This window comes from Myodes glareolus, chromosome X, assembly GCF_982192425.1.
Source record: "Myodes glareolus chromosome X, mMyoGla1.1, whole genome shotgun sequence".
In the NCBI taxonomy this organism is placed as follows: domain Eukaryota; kingdom Metazoa; phylum Chordata; class Mammalia; order Rodentia; family Cricetidae; genus Myodes; species Myodes glareolus.
Window position 1 is genome coordinate 88,836,214 of NC_142053.1, and position 15,542 is coordinate 88,851,755.

At 37.7% G+C, this 15,542-nt stretch overlaps 1 protein-coding gene across 15 annotated transcripts in view; it reads left to right on the forward strand.

Annotated features, from left to right (window-relative positions):
* Arhgef9 (Cdc42 guanine nucleotide exchange factor 9) overlaps positions 1 to 15,542 on the forward strand; it is a 311,302-nt gene that overhangs the window by 276,443 nt on the left and 19,317 nt on the right. For all 15 annotated transcript variants that reach the window (XM_048417886.3, XM_048417873.3, XM_087903201.1 and 12 more), the window contains 2 exons: positions 2,217 to 2,346; positions 9,182 to 9,313. In XM_048417886.3, the coding sequence (XP_048273843.1) occupies positions 2,217 to 2,346; positions 9,182 to 9,313 (262 nt within the window). The remainder of the gene's footprint in view (positions 1 to 2,216; positions 2,347 to 9,181; positions 9,314 to 15,542) is intronic.

Genomic DNA, 15,542 nt, shown 5'->3' on the forward strand with positions numbered 1-15,542 from the left:
AACCAGGGAGGTCTCTGAGGTAGAAGACTGTATGAAAAGTAATAAACAGTAAATACAATTCCATTTGCTTGTGAAAACTGGACATAATTGCCCCTTATTTAAGTAAAGAAGAAAAATGAAAATATATACATATCATATATTAATACATAATAGTAGAGTTCATTGATGTATCTAAAACTAGAAAAAATTGGTTCCACACTCCCAGTAATGGGTGGCAAGCAGACCTCATCTGAGAACTCAGAGACACTAACCAGAGTTTGAAATACAACACATCTATTTTCTTATCTTATACTACTTTAAAGCTAGTAGTACAGATTAGATACGATAACATTCATCCTTTAACCATTGTAAGAGAGATGGCCGGCAAAAATAGCAAAATCAACAATTATAGAACAACAGCCACGATTGCCTAATACTTGTGGTCAGGAAAAGCATTTTGATATCCTTAGTGTCCACTTGAGCCTCCTGTGTATATGACCTTGGTGTAACTAAGATTATAGCTAATACAACTGAGAAACTAATTTTATTAGCTTACTTAAGTTTAATTAAGTGTGACTGTGGTACCATACTGTGCAGAATCAGTCTATGATTACTTCCCAGAAAGTGGATTAAAATACTGATGACCTCAAATCAACTAATAAAAAGACACAGCAGGTAGGGAACTGGGCCTGAAGAACTGAAGTACTTATTTATGTCACTGTTCTGTCCTGTGTCTAAGTGGCAGGAAAAAAGGGTGTGCAAGGATGACATACAGTCAGGACAGATAGGAAGTTCTGCAGGTGAATCCAAGCAGTCAGCACTTCAAGGACTAGTTGGGAGAGCCTGCTCCTTAGACTCTAGTCTTAGGTTTTGAAGAGACTTAAAAAAGCATAATTAGTTGATAATATACTCAATATGACTCATCATAGTAATAGATAGCATTCATTAAGTCTCAAAATAAGAATACTTCTAACTTTCTTGAGAAAGAATGAATTGGTTCAGAGAAAAGCTGCTACTACAGTGAAGTAAATGGAATAATAGTGTTTGAGGTTCATAGGTCTGGATCATGTAAAAGTTACAGATTGGAATCCTGGATGTTCCCTAAGAGGGGGTGTTGAATAGCATCCGTCCTGGAAATTAGAACTTCCCTCCTTAGGCCCATACTTGTTCCATCACCCCATTCTACAATACATTAAGAAGAAAAATAACATTCTGCATCTGTTTCTCATGACATTTTCTTTAATCAGTGCTGGGAGAGAAAGACAGCTACAACCACAAGATTTTTTAGCTTTACTAAGAGAAGGTAGTAACACTGAGCAGTAATGAATCTTATTGCCTTCCCAGGTTATTCTGTCTGTATCATTTGGCTGGAATCTCACTTCCAATCTGCCTTTCATAAGAGCTGTTCAATTGGAAATTAGGTCAGACAAGCAGACAAAATTGGGTAGAATGATAGGATTTTCAACACATGAGTTATCAAATGTTTCAAGAATCTAGGGTATAGGTTTTACTTCTCAGACCAAGAATTCGGGGTGGGGGGCATCCTGTATTGTATCTACTTACTGGAGAAATGTTTGATTTGAAATAAAAATACAAATAATAATTAAGGATCAAGAGTAAATTAGTATGCACGGATGATTGCGTTTAATTTATTAACCCCCTCAATAAATTCTGCCAAAATTCTCCCCATTTTATGCATGAGAACATTGAAATTAAGTGTCAATGATGCTTGCTAAAGGCAACTTTTCTAGTTAGCAATAAAGTTGGATGTGAACTCCTGGAGTCTAGCTTCAAATTCTGTGTCCTCATACATTATGCTATACCTCTCTCCTTATTGTGCCAGAGAAAAAGTCTTGGTGACCATGGACAGAGACTCTGTATTTCCAGAGGGAAGATATGGCTAGAGTGTGTGAACTATGCCATACATAATGATTTCTTCTTGATCCTTGGCTTGCTTTATCAGATAGAACACAAACAGAGAGGTATAAAAATAAAGATGTCTATTTCACCTGTGAAAAAAAGTGTACAGGTAGAATAGCTATGGGTCTGATACAGCTTCTGTATGAACATAAGTCACATAGTTATCTCTTCTAAAAATAGGACTGGAAATGTAGTTGTTCTCTAGGTGATGTAGGTTACCATCTGATAATCAAGAGTCTTTCTAAGGAGGAAAGCTGTATTTAAGATTGACATATTGCACATCAGTTCATCTGCCTTTCTCTCTTACACCTTCACAGTGATTACAGATACGTTGCAGCTGCGTTGGCTGTCATGCGCAATGTGACTCAGCAGATCAATGAACGTAAGCGACGTCTGGAGAATATTGACAAGATCGCGCAATGGCAGGCCTCTGTCCTAGACTGGGAGGTAGGACTTTTATCAAAACGGGTGTTGGGAGGTCCCAGTTGCTTGTTGAAAAGTTTGTCATCTTAGCCAACAATTAAAAGGGAATTAGAAAGAAGGATTTGTATTAATCCCAAGACAAACTTTTCTACCAAGGAAGGGGTATTTAGAGTAGTTTCTGGAGTTTGGGGAAATCATTGTGACTTTATTTATTTTACTTTATTGTGACATATTAAGAAAGATAGTTTTCATTTCTTTGGGTGTTATTAGGAAACAACTGAATTTACTTAGTACCATTCTAATGCTCTTTCTGTCCTTGATTTAAGAACTTTGCAGACAGATTTAAAAAGTACTACATATTAATGTATTCCAAAGCACAAAATAAAGGCTTGGTACTCTTTTTTGTAATCATGCAGAATAGCATATGTACTTCTTTTGATATTGGTGAGATCACCTCATTCTAGTGTATCTACTAGACTAATCAAGCATGCATATTCTAGGCCATAGCTATCGTCCTGCTAAATCCAATGACCAATCTCTGTTTTCATCATCATTCTAAAAATAATTTATGCCACCTAGTCATCCCAGTGTAGACACCTACAGTTTCTTTGAACTTAGAAAGGAAATGACTGAAGTCATCGACCTTTCCTTCCCAAATGCCACTAACTAGGAGTAATAACATTTATTACTCATCTCACAGGCCCAAGTTTTGTGACCTGATACTATGTAGGCTGACATAGCCAAGAAGGAAAATGTCAGCAGACAGGAAGTGACCTTCTCAAACTTTACGGTGATAGTATAAATGTAGACTCAGTACCTTGTTGTATAATTTTTTATGTTTAAGTAACAATATTTTTTAACATTTCAAATTGTTTAGTCTATCCAAAGGGGACCATTATGAGTCTTAACAGAGAGTTAACCAATGTTCAGGCAATTTTTTTCTGCTATTTCTATTCTTTCTAATGTAGATGATTTAAAAACATCACAATTATTATCAGTTGGCACATTTTTATCCTGTTTGATAGATAAAGTCCTCTAAGGGTAGAGTAGAAGTGATACCTTGAGATACAGACAAATGAATAGAGAGAATATATACATTCATTTTATTCATTTATACACATAAATATTTTCACACATATGTATGTACACATACATACACACACATACATGCAAACAGTCTTGCTTATAAGGAGAAACCATCACTGGCCAAGACTTACTAGAAAATAATGGATTCTCTTTTATGTGTTTTTCCTCTGTTCTCTCGGTGGAGCAGAAATAAGGAGTGGGACTAAATTAACTTTAAGCAAGCTTACCAACAGAGAGCCTCTGAAATAGTTGGGCAAGACCCTTCTTCTGCCCTTTTGCAGGCTTCTTTGTAAGGAAAGGTACCAAAAAGCCACCAAATTCCCATTCTCTGGAAGATTTTTCTTCTTCCCTGAAACAATTTGCCCCTTCTAATTGTTTATGTCTTGTCTGAGTCTCTAGTCATTGAAGAGGTGAATAAAAGTTTGAAAGCCTTTCGCCTACCCAAAGAGCTTTATTTTTAGGAAACTCCAAGGACTTGTGCCGTGGTTTAAGGAATCGACATCTGAGAAAGCATTTCCTGTTGTATTTCTGGAATGAGGGAGGTGCTCCTTGAGTAGACACATACAGTTAATTCTGACAGTGTTTCTGGAGGGTGTGGTGGAAAACAAATGTAGGATGAAGGAGGCAAGAGATATCAGACAGTGGCTGCTTTAGGCAAGCTTTACAAATAAAAAGGCAAGCAATGCTTTCCAGTCTGGACCATTCTCGTACGTCTCTCAGATGTACGAGATACAGATAAACAAATGTGTTTATACAGTATGTTTATATGTGTATACAGATAAACAAAATGTGGGGACTGACAAAAATGTCCTTGTGGTGATTTCTGCTTTACTCATCAAATGAAAACAGTTCTCAGAGGGGAAACCTTCTAAACCTAATCTCCCTTGAAGGACAGGTAGGATTGGTGACGAACAGGCAATTTTTGTTGGCTTGGGAAATGAGATTATCTGGCTAAAGAGCAGAAAACCCTACCTTAAATCAGTGTCTGTCTCTTTCTCCTCATCTTTTTCTTATGAATATTCAGATTTCTTTATGTAACTCCAGTTCCCGTATCAGTCACTTATTATAGCCTATGAAGACTACTCTATCTCCCATAACTCCTGAAAAATAAAGAGATCAGTTAAATTGTCATGTCCTTCCTGAAGTGATTATAACTTAGAGCAATTTAGAGCAGCAGAGGAGAGGAGAGCCTCTTTCCATGGACTGCAGTTTCTGGAAATTTTCCATTTCTCAGTTCTCTGGTTCAGAGGCTTGGATGAGCTGTCATTTTGCCTCCTTTCACATTAAATCATTTTAAACTAAGAGAAATGGAACATAACCCCGAGAGCTTCTCTTCAACCTTTTTTTCTGAAGATCTTCAGAAAGTGCCCATGTTTGTAACTCATGTTTGGGAGCTGGAAAATGTGGTCATAATTTTCTCTTTGTGGTTTTGCTCCTTTTCTTGCCTGCTTGTTTAATACTTGATGTCCTTTTCTGGCTTACTATTGTACTGTATAACAAAAAGAAATGGAAAGAAACATCAGAAACAACAAAATAGTATGATAGATATAGAAAAGGTATCCATTTAAAAGTGAAAGTGAATAAATGGCCTAGACTTGCCTTGGTCCAGAAGATTAAACATAGGCCCAGGTAGATTCATGACTTCTCTGCCTTTATTGACACATTGGTTAACACAGCTGCCATTGAAAATTAAACTCATTGGAAAAGGTGACCTTTTGCCCTTCAGGACTGTTCAAACTTTTTGACATTAAAACCTGGCATTTTTCATCAACAAACATATTGGGTCTTATTTGTACCAGGCTTTTTTCTTTTGGGCCACTAACCAGCTCCCAAATCATGACACAGAGATTTATTTTTAGTTTTGAATGCTTGGCCTAACTTAGGCATGTTTCTGGCTAGCCTTAACTTTTAACTACTTAAGTTAAATAGCCTGTCTCTCTTTATCTACCTTTTGCCTCGGGGCTTATTACCTTTTTTAATTCTGTATATCTTACTTTCATTGCTTCTCAGTGTCTCGGGCTGGCTGGCATCTGCCTAGCTTCTTGTCCCAGGTGTCTCTCTCATTCTCTCTTCCTTTCTCTTATTCTTTCTTCTCTCTCAAACCTAGATTTCTCCTATTTATTCTCTCTGCCCACGAGCCCTGCCCATCCTTTCTTCTGCCTAGCTATTGGCTGTTCAGGTTTTTATTAGTCCTGGTACCTTAGGCAGGCAAGGTGAAAGAGATGCAACACATCTTTACATAATTAAACACACATCCTTACATTGTTAAACAAATGCAGCGGAAACAAAAATAACACACCTTTACACAGTTAAAGTAATATTTTGCAGTATAAACAAATGTAACACATCTTTGTCCAGTTAAAATACTATTCCACAACACTCATTCACAGGTCTCCTGGGATGCATGCAGCTTATGGACCACAGGTTAGATATGCCTGCTGAGTCATTCAGACCACAGCCCCATTATCAAGTATCCTATCAAATAAAATACAGCTGAACAAAATGGGTTAAGTTAGAATTAATTAAAATTAAATAAAGCCTACTCCTTGAGACTTTGGCTGCAAAAATTATGAAAACCTGATAAGAAAGCTCTGGGTAGGGTTTAGTGGTCACTACTCATTTATTAACCATTGATGATTCTGTATTCTAGAATGTGTTAAGTGGTAGAGCAAAGTTTCTATAATGTATGTTTCATTAGAGAAGAAAAACAACACATAAGCATGCTATGGAGAAAAATAAAATATTTTAATAGGCTAGAATGATGGAGAAATGACAAAAAAAGAGATAACATTTCAGAAAAGACCCAAAGAAGATGAAGGAGAAAATCATGTGACTTTTTGTGGCGGAGCATTTCAGGTAGAAGGAAGAACCATGACAAAGCCCATGAAATATGAGACTGTATATTCTAAGAAAAAAGAGAGTGGCCAGTGTAGCTAGGGAAATAGCAGAAAATTGTATAGGAACAATTGGAGATCAGCTTCTATGTTTTCATGTAAGTACTTTGTTTTCAGTTTGGATGGAAAACACTGGAAGATTTAATAGGTGACTTCAGGAGACTTGCTTTTTGAACAGCCCCTCTTTGCTTGCTCTTGCCAGCCATTATAGACTCTGAGATGAATCAGACATGGCCCTGTTTATCTGGGGTAGGTAGATAGATTCCTAGGAAAGTGAGCACTTTGTGGTAAATGCTGGAAGAAGACAGAAACCCTTCGAGGCAGTGGGAATGGATTGTGCTCTGTGGTGCAAGATAAAGAGATGTATAAGTGAGGCTAGGGAGACAAGAATGAAAGTGTCCTTCCCCTCATGTAAACTTGCTATTTCCCTCCCTTAGATTGATGCTTTCGAGCAGCATGTGGAGTAGTCCAAACAGTAACTTCCTTAACTGCTTCCCAGGGATACAGAGTGAGTTAGTAACCGTACTGGGCACTGTACAGTGAAACAGTCTCACCTGCTTAATCTACTGTAGCTAATTTTCTGCTAGGCAAGGTATCATCATTCACATAGGCACATGGGTTTTGGAGGGATTCTGAACTTTGTTCTGCCTCTTTGGAGAAATTACTTCCAATTTCTCTGATTTATGATTTTGAGCAGAATCACAGCTCCTCCTCTATCTATTGTATTAGTAGATCTATTGTATTAGTAGATCTATTGTATTAGTAGATCTATTGTATTAGTAGTAATCTATTGTATTAGTAGAAGACAGGAAATATGTCTTAGTACCTGGGACACACAGTGACACCAAGTTTACAATGTAATGTGTACATTCCTAAGTACTTACATATGTTAATTTAAGTATTCTTCACAACATCCAAACAAATTTGTAATGGTATATTCTAGAAAGAATGAAGAGAAAACCGGGCAGTGGGGATGCATGTCTTTAATCCCAGCTCTCAGGAGATAGAGACAGGCAGGTCTCTGAGTTTGGGGCTAGCTAGCCGGGTCTACAGAGCAAGTTCCAGGGCAGCAAAGGCTACACAGAGAAACCCTGTGTTGAAAAACTGGAAGAAAATTAATGAAGAAATTGAGACACAATGAGGATATGTTAGTTGTTCAAGGTTAGTTAGCTTAGTGAGCATAGAAGTTTGGGTTTTTTTAAAAACATCTTTTAACTTGGTGTTATATGCAGCAACTATTTAAAATAGGGTTAGTGTGCCTCTGCCTAAGGAAATGTTGAATATCCCCCCAGGTCTGATCATTCTCAGTTCATCAAATTTTAACTGTAAAAGTCATTTTGGCAACTGGGCATGGTGGCTTATATCTATATCTCCAGTACTTTGGAAGCTTCAAGGGGAGGGTTGCAAGTTCAAGATCACCCTGAGCTATATAGCAAGTTCCAGGCTTTCCTGGACTATGTAGTAAGACCCTGCCTCAAAAATAGTCATGTTTGTCATCAACTTGTATTATTAGTTTTACAATAATAAAACTTTTTATTTTTTATACAAACTTTTATACATTCTTCACTTTATACATACTCAAAGTAGGTTGTGGTACATCTTCCTCTCTTGTATCAGGAAAGGTCAGCTCTGAGGAGAGGTCTGACCCAGCCTAGTCCTTCAACTCAAGAGGGACTGTCTGTTTACCTTTATCTTGGATACTCTTGTAACTCAATTTGGACGCTAGAGTCAAAATGGTATTTTTTGAGCTGCTTTCAAGTTTTATTATTAGAAAATAATCCACTGAGATTTCCTTTTCTTTCCAATCCCTCAGACTAGAGGAAATGGTACAATTGAGAATACTGCTTCCTGATGTCACTTTTTTTAGCATGTTATTCTGCCATAGCTATTTGCTTCTGATTATTTCGGAAGTATAGGAATTTATATCTTTAATCAAACCTTGAACTTTTGGTATACGTTTAACTGTAAAGGTCCCAAAGCTGGTGCTCTAGATATTATGCTTATTTACTTCATTTAACAGTCGGTAAAACAGACCTAGGGAGAGGAAGGAACTGGGCATCTAGATGCTTTTGATGCTAGAAGCAATATAATTTATGGGGAAGAGTAAAGGTGCTCTCTCAAATCAGAGATTAGTATCAGAGTATCTGCAGCTAACAGACTTCATGATCTTGTCCTATCCCTTCACCTCTTGGTACTTGAAGATGTAAAATGGGACCAAGATTGTTTATCTGGCAGAACATTTGTGAGGTCCAGATGAGATAGAGTAAAAAGTAAGTAGCACAGTATTTGACCCATATACATCTCCTGGAATGGTGGGTTCTCTTCCCTGAGTCACCGCTTCTTTCTTCCATCTTCACATAGGCTGAAGCATGTGTAGTAAACTTTCTGATTTGATCATAAAATATCTTCCTTACTTTATTTTTATATGGAAAATAGAAAAATTTCGACTACATTTTCAGGCTTACTCTTGTAGTAAGTGAGAGGCCAGATAGGAGTTGAGAGACTGGAACAGAAAAGAGATTCATAAAAGATACAAAAAATCCCTGGCTGCTTGTCTGACTGCCTTATGGGTCTCATTTAGGTTCGGAATAAATAAGAATATGGGAGAAAAAGAGGAAGGTATGGAGGAGATGGGTGGCTGTCTGACTAAGGGATGGGTCTTATTTAACCCTACAGTAAATAAGAATATGAAGCTTCTCACTTACAGAGTTGTAAACCTTTTAAGGGAACCCAGAAGTCTGTCTCTTTTCCTTCATCACCAGAATGTCTTTTTGGCTAACCTCCCAGTCCAGTCTATGCTTGCCTTTGGGTATCTCTGTGTAAGGAATTGTACCAACTCTACTACCTGGCTCTCTCTCACCATCACATATCTTTCCTAGGGAGAGGACATCTTAGACAGGAGCTCGGAGCTAATCTACACTGGAGAGATGGCCTGGATCTATCAGCCCTATGGCCGTAACCAGCAGAGAGTCTTCTTCCTATTCGACCACCAAATGGTCCTCTGCAAGAAGGTAAACTTAACCTCTTCTTTTCTGAGAGAGATGAGGACTTCAGGAGTACAATAAGCTCCTTTCCTTTCATTATTCCCAGGTTTTTAAAGAAATAGGCAGAAACTGCCCAAGGAAATTGGCAGCAGCTATTCTATATCAGAAGTGCTGGCATGGCATGAAGATCATAAGCAACAGTGGAATACTGAGGTTAACACATTTTTATTCCAGGAGCATTTCTGTTTACCCTCATAACTCTTGTGGTATTCCTTCTGAGCTTCTTGCACCCACAGCAGATAACCAACAAATTTGGACCAGCGATGAAGAATATTGTTGTATTTGTAATCCCACTTAGCAAAGAATAGCTTCCAAGAGTACCTTTCCTCATTCCCACTTGAATGGAGCCATCTGCCCACTTCCTGTCCTAGGAGCCAACGAGGGAACGACTTATCATTCAAACAATTAGGTCCTCTGTACTACAAGAGTTTTCTTCATACCTCTATTCATTTCCTATGCAAAGGGTATCATCAGTTTCCCCCCAAAATTCTCAATCATGCTGTTGGCTGTATATTCTATCCCTGTAATACTTTTGAAGAGACATCCTGTACTCGTTACTGATCCTTGGATACCTCTGTGAATATTGGCTTCTTAGCCAACTTCTCTTTGATAGAGGGATAGCATATGTTCCGCACATAATCTCTTCTGAGGGTTTCTAATGGAATATTGTTTCTTCTTTCATGACAGGAGGCACAACCCAGTCTTGTCAGTAAGGTTTGGCTGGGAAGAATTTTGAATCACACAAAGTGAGAAAATGAGGGAGAAATCAAGAGTACTCAGAGTGACTTTCAAAATTTGTTCACATCTTGGCTTTTTCTCCGTTATGTAACACCTCTTTTTTACATTTGTGATCTCCCTTACCCAGTAGCGAATGCCCCTAACGAGTGGTGCCAAATCATGACATACCAAGTTAAACACTCGGCAGACATCTGGTTTATGTCCCTTGCTCTGTGTGTGTGTGCATGTGTGTAGTGTGTTCGACATTAAATCTTTCTGTGTTTGCCTTTCACAATCAGCTGAGAGAGTAAATTGAGCTGAGATTCTAACTGCCTTGGTGTTTGTCCATAAGCTCTGAATGCCAGATCTGGAACCAGTAACCTGCTAGTGGATTAAGGTAGTTATTTCAGACTGAATCTGATCCTGGGAGAGAAACCTATGAATCTCAGACTCAGCAAAACACCAATGTCTCTTCTTCGCTCTCCCAGCTCCTAGCAGAACTTTCATACAAACCAGAAGTCAGAATTTCTGAAGGTTAGTAAAAGCAACAAGGACGCTCTTAGCTTATTAGTTATGTCACCAACAGGCATGTCCCTTCTTCCCACTAATGTATGTTCATGTTTAGAACAATTAGAGAGGGAGGGGTAGAGGCGAAGGGAAAGGAAGAAGGAGTTACTGAGAGGGAGAGAGTGGGGGAGCTTGATGAAGGAGAAAGAGAAGAAAAAGAAAGAAAGGAAGGAAGGAAGGAAGAGAGAGAGAGAGGGGAGAGGGAGACAGATAAACTAGGAGGAGTCTGTTTTATTTCAGGGTTCCACACTACCTGCCCATACTTCGTGATTTTTGCATCTGTCCCTGAAAGATACAATTGCTTTAAGTAAAATGTGAAACTGACTTCTGAAAGGCAGTGGCTAAGGAAGCAGATACAAAAGAGTAAAGCAGAGCCTAAGGATAAAGGAAAAGAAAAAAAAAAGATGGAACAGTGTGCTCTATTTAGGAGTGAAGGGGCAGCAAAACCCCAAGATGAAGTGGTGTGTCAATTCTAGGACAACTAGTTGGAAAGACAATGATTAAAAAGACAGCAGAAGTTAAGGGAGGGCTTCTGGATTCAGAGCAGCCACGTTAGGAGTTTGGGAAAATGCAAACAACAGGATGGTAAAAACAATGAACATCTTGATGAAGGCATAACTTCTCTCAGAGGAGAGTTTTCTTGTTTTAGTGAGGTCATAGGCTTTCTCTCCAGAACAAAAGCCAGCCTAGAGTTCAAGAGTGTTTACTCCGCATACTTGGATGTTCTTAACACTGCCTTCCCAGGGTTGGAAAGCTACAGCCTTGTTAAGTAAAGACCATTAAAAGTATATAACATTTGTCCATGGTTGAGGATTTCTATGTTATGTGCAATCAATCTTTCTACTTTCTATTTATCAAATAGGAGGTAAATCAAAAATAAGAATGGGGTAGAGAGAAGGTATGCAAAAGAGCAAAGTATTTTGTCTGCCAAATTGTTCTTACCATTACTGCAAGAGTAGCACTTGGGGCGGGGGTAGGATGGCACACCTCTGTGGAGTTGAAGATAACCTTTGACAAAGGAAAAGATGGACAAGGGTAAGAGTGGGTTGAAGTGAGTAAGAATTCACCTCAGTTGATCTGGAACACAATTTAAATGGATGCCCAAAAGCTCGGCTATTTTTTTTTTTATAAAGAAAGAATGGGCTAATCAACAATTAAATAATTGAATATGGCTACATTAGTCTTTCTGATGATAAGCTCATATTTAAAAGGAGTCCTTCAGAAATGTGATATTTAACAGGAATAACACAAATAATTTCATAAATCCTGGAAGGTTAGTTTAAAATTTTTCAAGATAATATTAAATATTTCGAAGTACTTGAATAGTATTATAAATAAAGGAAGAAAAATAACTAATAGTCTAATAAAGCCTTTCCTGAGACTGAAGGTTTAATGGTAACCAAGGGACAGAAAGTACTTAACCAAGAGGAATTGAAGCCCAAAGGATGTGAGGTTGCAATAAAGTACCTCACTGCTCTGAATTTTTCAGTGCATACTCTGTGATAGTCACATCTGCCTTCATGGGACCTGTAATCTAAGAAAATTTAGTGTAACATAAGAGAAAAATGCACAGTTTTATGCACTGAAATAATGCTCAGATGTGTCTGGTGGAGTAGCTTTAGGAAATCTTGACAATACTATAAATACTAATGAAATATGTGACAAACATATAGATAGGAAAATATACCAGTATTTAGAACAGAAAACTATATTATGGAAAATATAATTAATAAAAGTAATGATAAATTGGCATTATTTGAATGCCTCTATGATTCTATTTAAATAACTTTATATTCATTAATTAATTCAGTATTCATGACAAATTCACCAGGGAACTACTATGATTATTCACATTTTAATGATATATGAAATTGAGATACAAAATAATTATGTATTTATCATGACTGATAAATAATGAAACTAGGGATTAGCCTTCATTTTTTTTTCATTTCTCAGGTTAGAGATTGACCCAAGAATTTGCACTTGTAAGGCAAGTTGTCCACCACTGAACTACATTTTCCAGCCAGGGACTAAAACTAGTCAAACTGTCCCAAGGTTGTAAACAAGAGACTTCTCTGTCACTATTGCCATTAAGCTTGTCCAGATTTTGTAATTGATTATTAAGCAGTGTAAATATTTAGGACAAGATTAATTAGTCATGCAGGTTCAGCATTTGCTTCTAAGCACAAGTTACGATGTGTTGATAAGAACTCTATTTGTATTATTCCGGAACTGGAGGATAAGACTGAAATTCACAGAGAGAATCTGTATTTCAGGGTAGGAGTCACTTGTTTGATTTCATTTGAGTCAGGGTCTTCTGCACCTTAGCATGCCCTAGGGCTCACTATGTATCAGAATGTAAGTTCAAACTTCTGATCACTCTTGCTTCTACACCCCAAGCACTGAGATTGCTGGCATGTGCCACCTTGCAACGCCAGTGATCAAACCAAGGACTTTGTGTATACTCAACCATATTGAGCCAAATTCCCAGCACCGAGAATAATTTCTTTCACTGCCACTTTAAATTTTCTCACAATTTCCTTGTAGAGAGAAGAATCATGGAGGGATAGATAACGTCAAATGGCTCTGCTCTTAAATCCTGGTTTTAGCATGCCTGTTATTTCAAGCAGACAACTATTTCATGTGCCTTCATTATATCATCTCTAATGCAGGGAGAACAATCAACAGGGTTGTTATGAAGAATAAATGAGATCAATACATGTGTAGTGGCAGTAGAGGGACAGGACTGGTGCAGATGCATGCGAAGCTTGTTCAACCCCTACTTTCAACAAAAGGCATAATATTGTAAGTTGGTGAAGTCCCCATCAGTAGATTTACCCATCTCTGGACTGAGTAATTATATGCTACAGGTAACATAGGAAACATTTAAATATCCAACCTACTCTTTAAAATTCAACAGCTAATGTCCACCTACTAAACTTCTGTCTGACTCTTTTGATTCCTTTAACTTGCAGCCAGTTAAACAAAACTTTGCCTGTTTTGCACACTGGGAGTTGGGATTGAATAAAGCACTCAGAAGAGTTTGAACAGCTTGTACAGCTTGTAGTTTGTTTTGCAGAGGGAAGCATAAAGCAGGGTACTTTTAAAATAGCAGTTATAATACACATGAAAGACACCAGTAGCTCCTTTAATTTCTGTTCCTTTTCTTTCCTTGTCATTTTTTAAAAAAAAAAATGGTAAGACCTCTTTGTTCTCTTTCCTCTTATCCTGTACACTGGCTGCCTCTGCTCCTCTATTAGTTTAGTTTTGTACATGTTTTGCTGTTTTCTCCCAGACATCATTATTTTGAAATTATTTTGATGTTTCAGAAAAAAATTCGCCGTATTTTGCTTTTTGTTCTCCCTTTCTACTGTTTACTGTGGAAAAGAACAGACCTCTTTATCCCATTATCCACCAATTTTCCTACATGCCCATTATCGTCCCAAGCAACCTTTTATCTGCATTCACTGTTCTTACTTGTGCTGGTGCCGCCACGGTCCATTGTCCGCTATCATAACTGTACTGCACTTATGTTGCTTTCACAATATTCTGAGGGATAAGAACTAAATTACATGTAATGATGCTGGACAGAGGACTTTTGTTCGGGGAAGTTTGTGCATTTAGATATTTCTTCTTGTACTGAAAGGACAGAATTGCAGCATGCGCCATTTGAAAGAACTCACATACAAAAGTAGCAACAAGCACGAGGCCTGGGGAAGTGGAGAGGTGACTCAGTAGTTAAGAGCACTCAGTGCTCTGTGGAAGACCTGGGGTTCAGTTCAGACACCCACATGGTGGCTCACAAATACCTATAACTCTAGTTCCAAGGAATTCAATGTCCTCTTCTGGTGGCCACATTCACATGCACTCACATGTTTCAAATAAATAAATTCAGGCACACACCTACACACATAAAATAAATAAATCTACCTTAAGGAAAGAGACAGGAACAATATAGAAATAAGATCGATAAGGGAGTTTAAACCAGAAAAACTGATACTAGACTGTTCACCTCTTACCAATCAAGTCTAATGTTCGCCAGTACTTTTAATCTATTTTTCTTTTATTTATCTTCTTTTCATTCATCTATTTTAATCTATATTCTCCACTGTCCAACTGAACTAGTAATAGAACACACTTCAGAAAGGTGCTAGAGGGAAACCATACTAGCTAGTAGGAAGCAGTGAAGTATAGTGTTAAAAGCATGTCTGATACAGCCAGATTGGCAAATACTCATTATTTTTCTCCAATGAACTGTCTGAATTTAAATAAGTTTCCTCCGCTTATAATTATTCCTCATTTGAAAAAAAATAAAAATCTAAAGGAAGTCATGAAATTTAAATGAGGCTGTACAGATAATAATTGTTGGCACATTGTATTTACTAAATGTTAGCAATTAATACAATTACAGAATATGTCATGTTGCTAAGCATTTACTTAGCAATTTTAATTCTAAAGCAATATATAATACATTTCTTAGTAAAAGGCACAGATTTCAGAGCCAGATGTATGGACCCAAAGCCTAGCTATATCCTTTAATCTTAATTAAGTTCAGCAGGGGTTCTATATCTATAGCTCTGTATCAAATGCAGCTACCTACCTTGTAGCACTTTATCAGCAATATTTAAGTTGACAAATACAAATTCGTTAGGACAGCAGTGGGCATGGAGTATATGCCATTCAAGTACTCACTGCTGCGGATGTCATCGTTACTTTTGTTTCGACTGCTACGAATGTGCTGTACATGTTGGAATATTGTAGTGACAAAACAAGCTCAACCTTGTCCACGTGCGTTGCCCAAGATCTGGAGAGAACAGGAATGTTCTAGGCTGGGGAAGCGTAGCTAGGACCCTCTCTAAAATAGTAGAGACAAACTTACTGATAAATAAGTAAGGCAGGCTATAATCCTGAA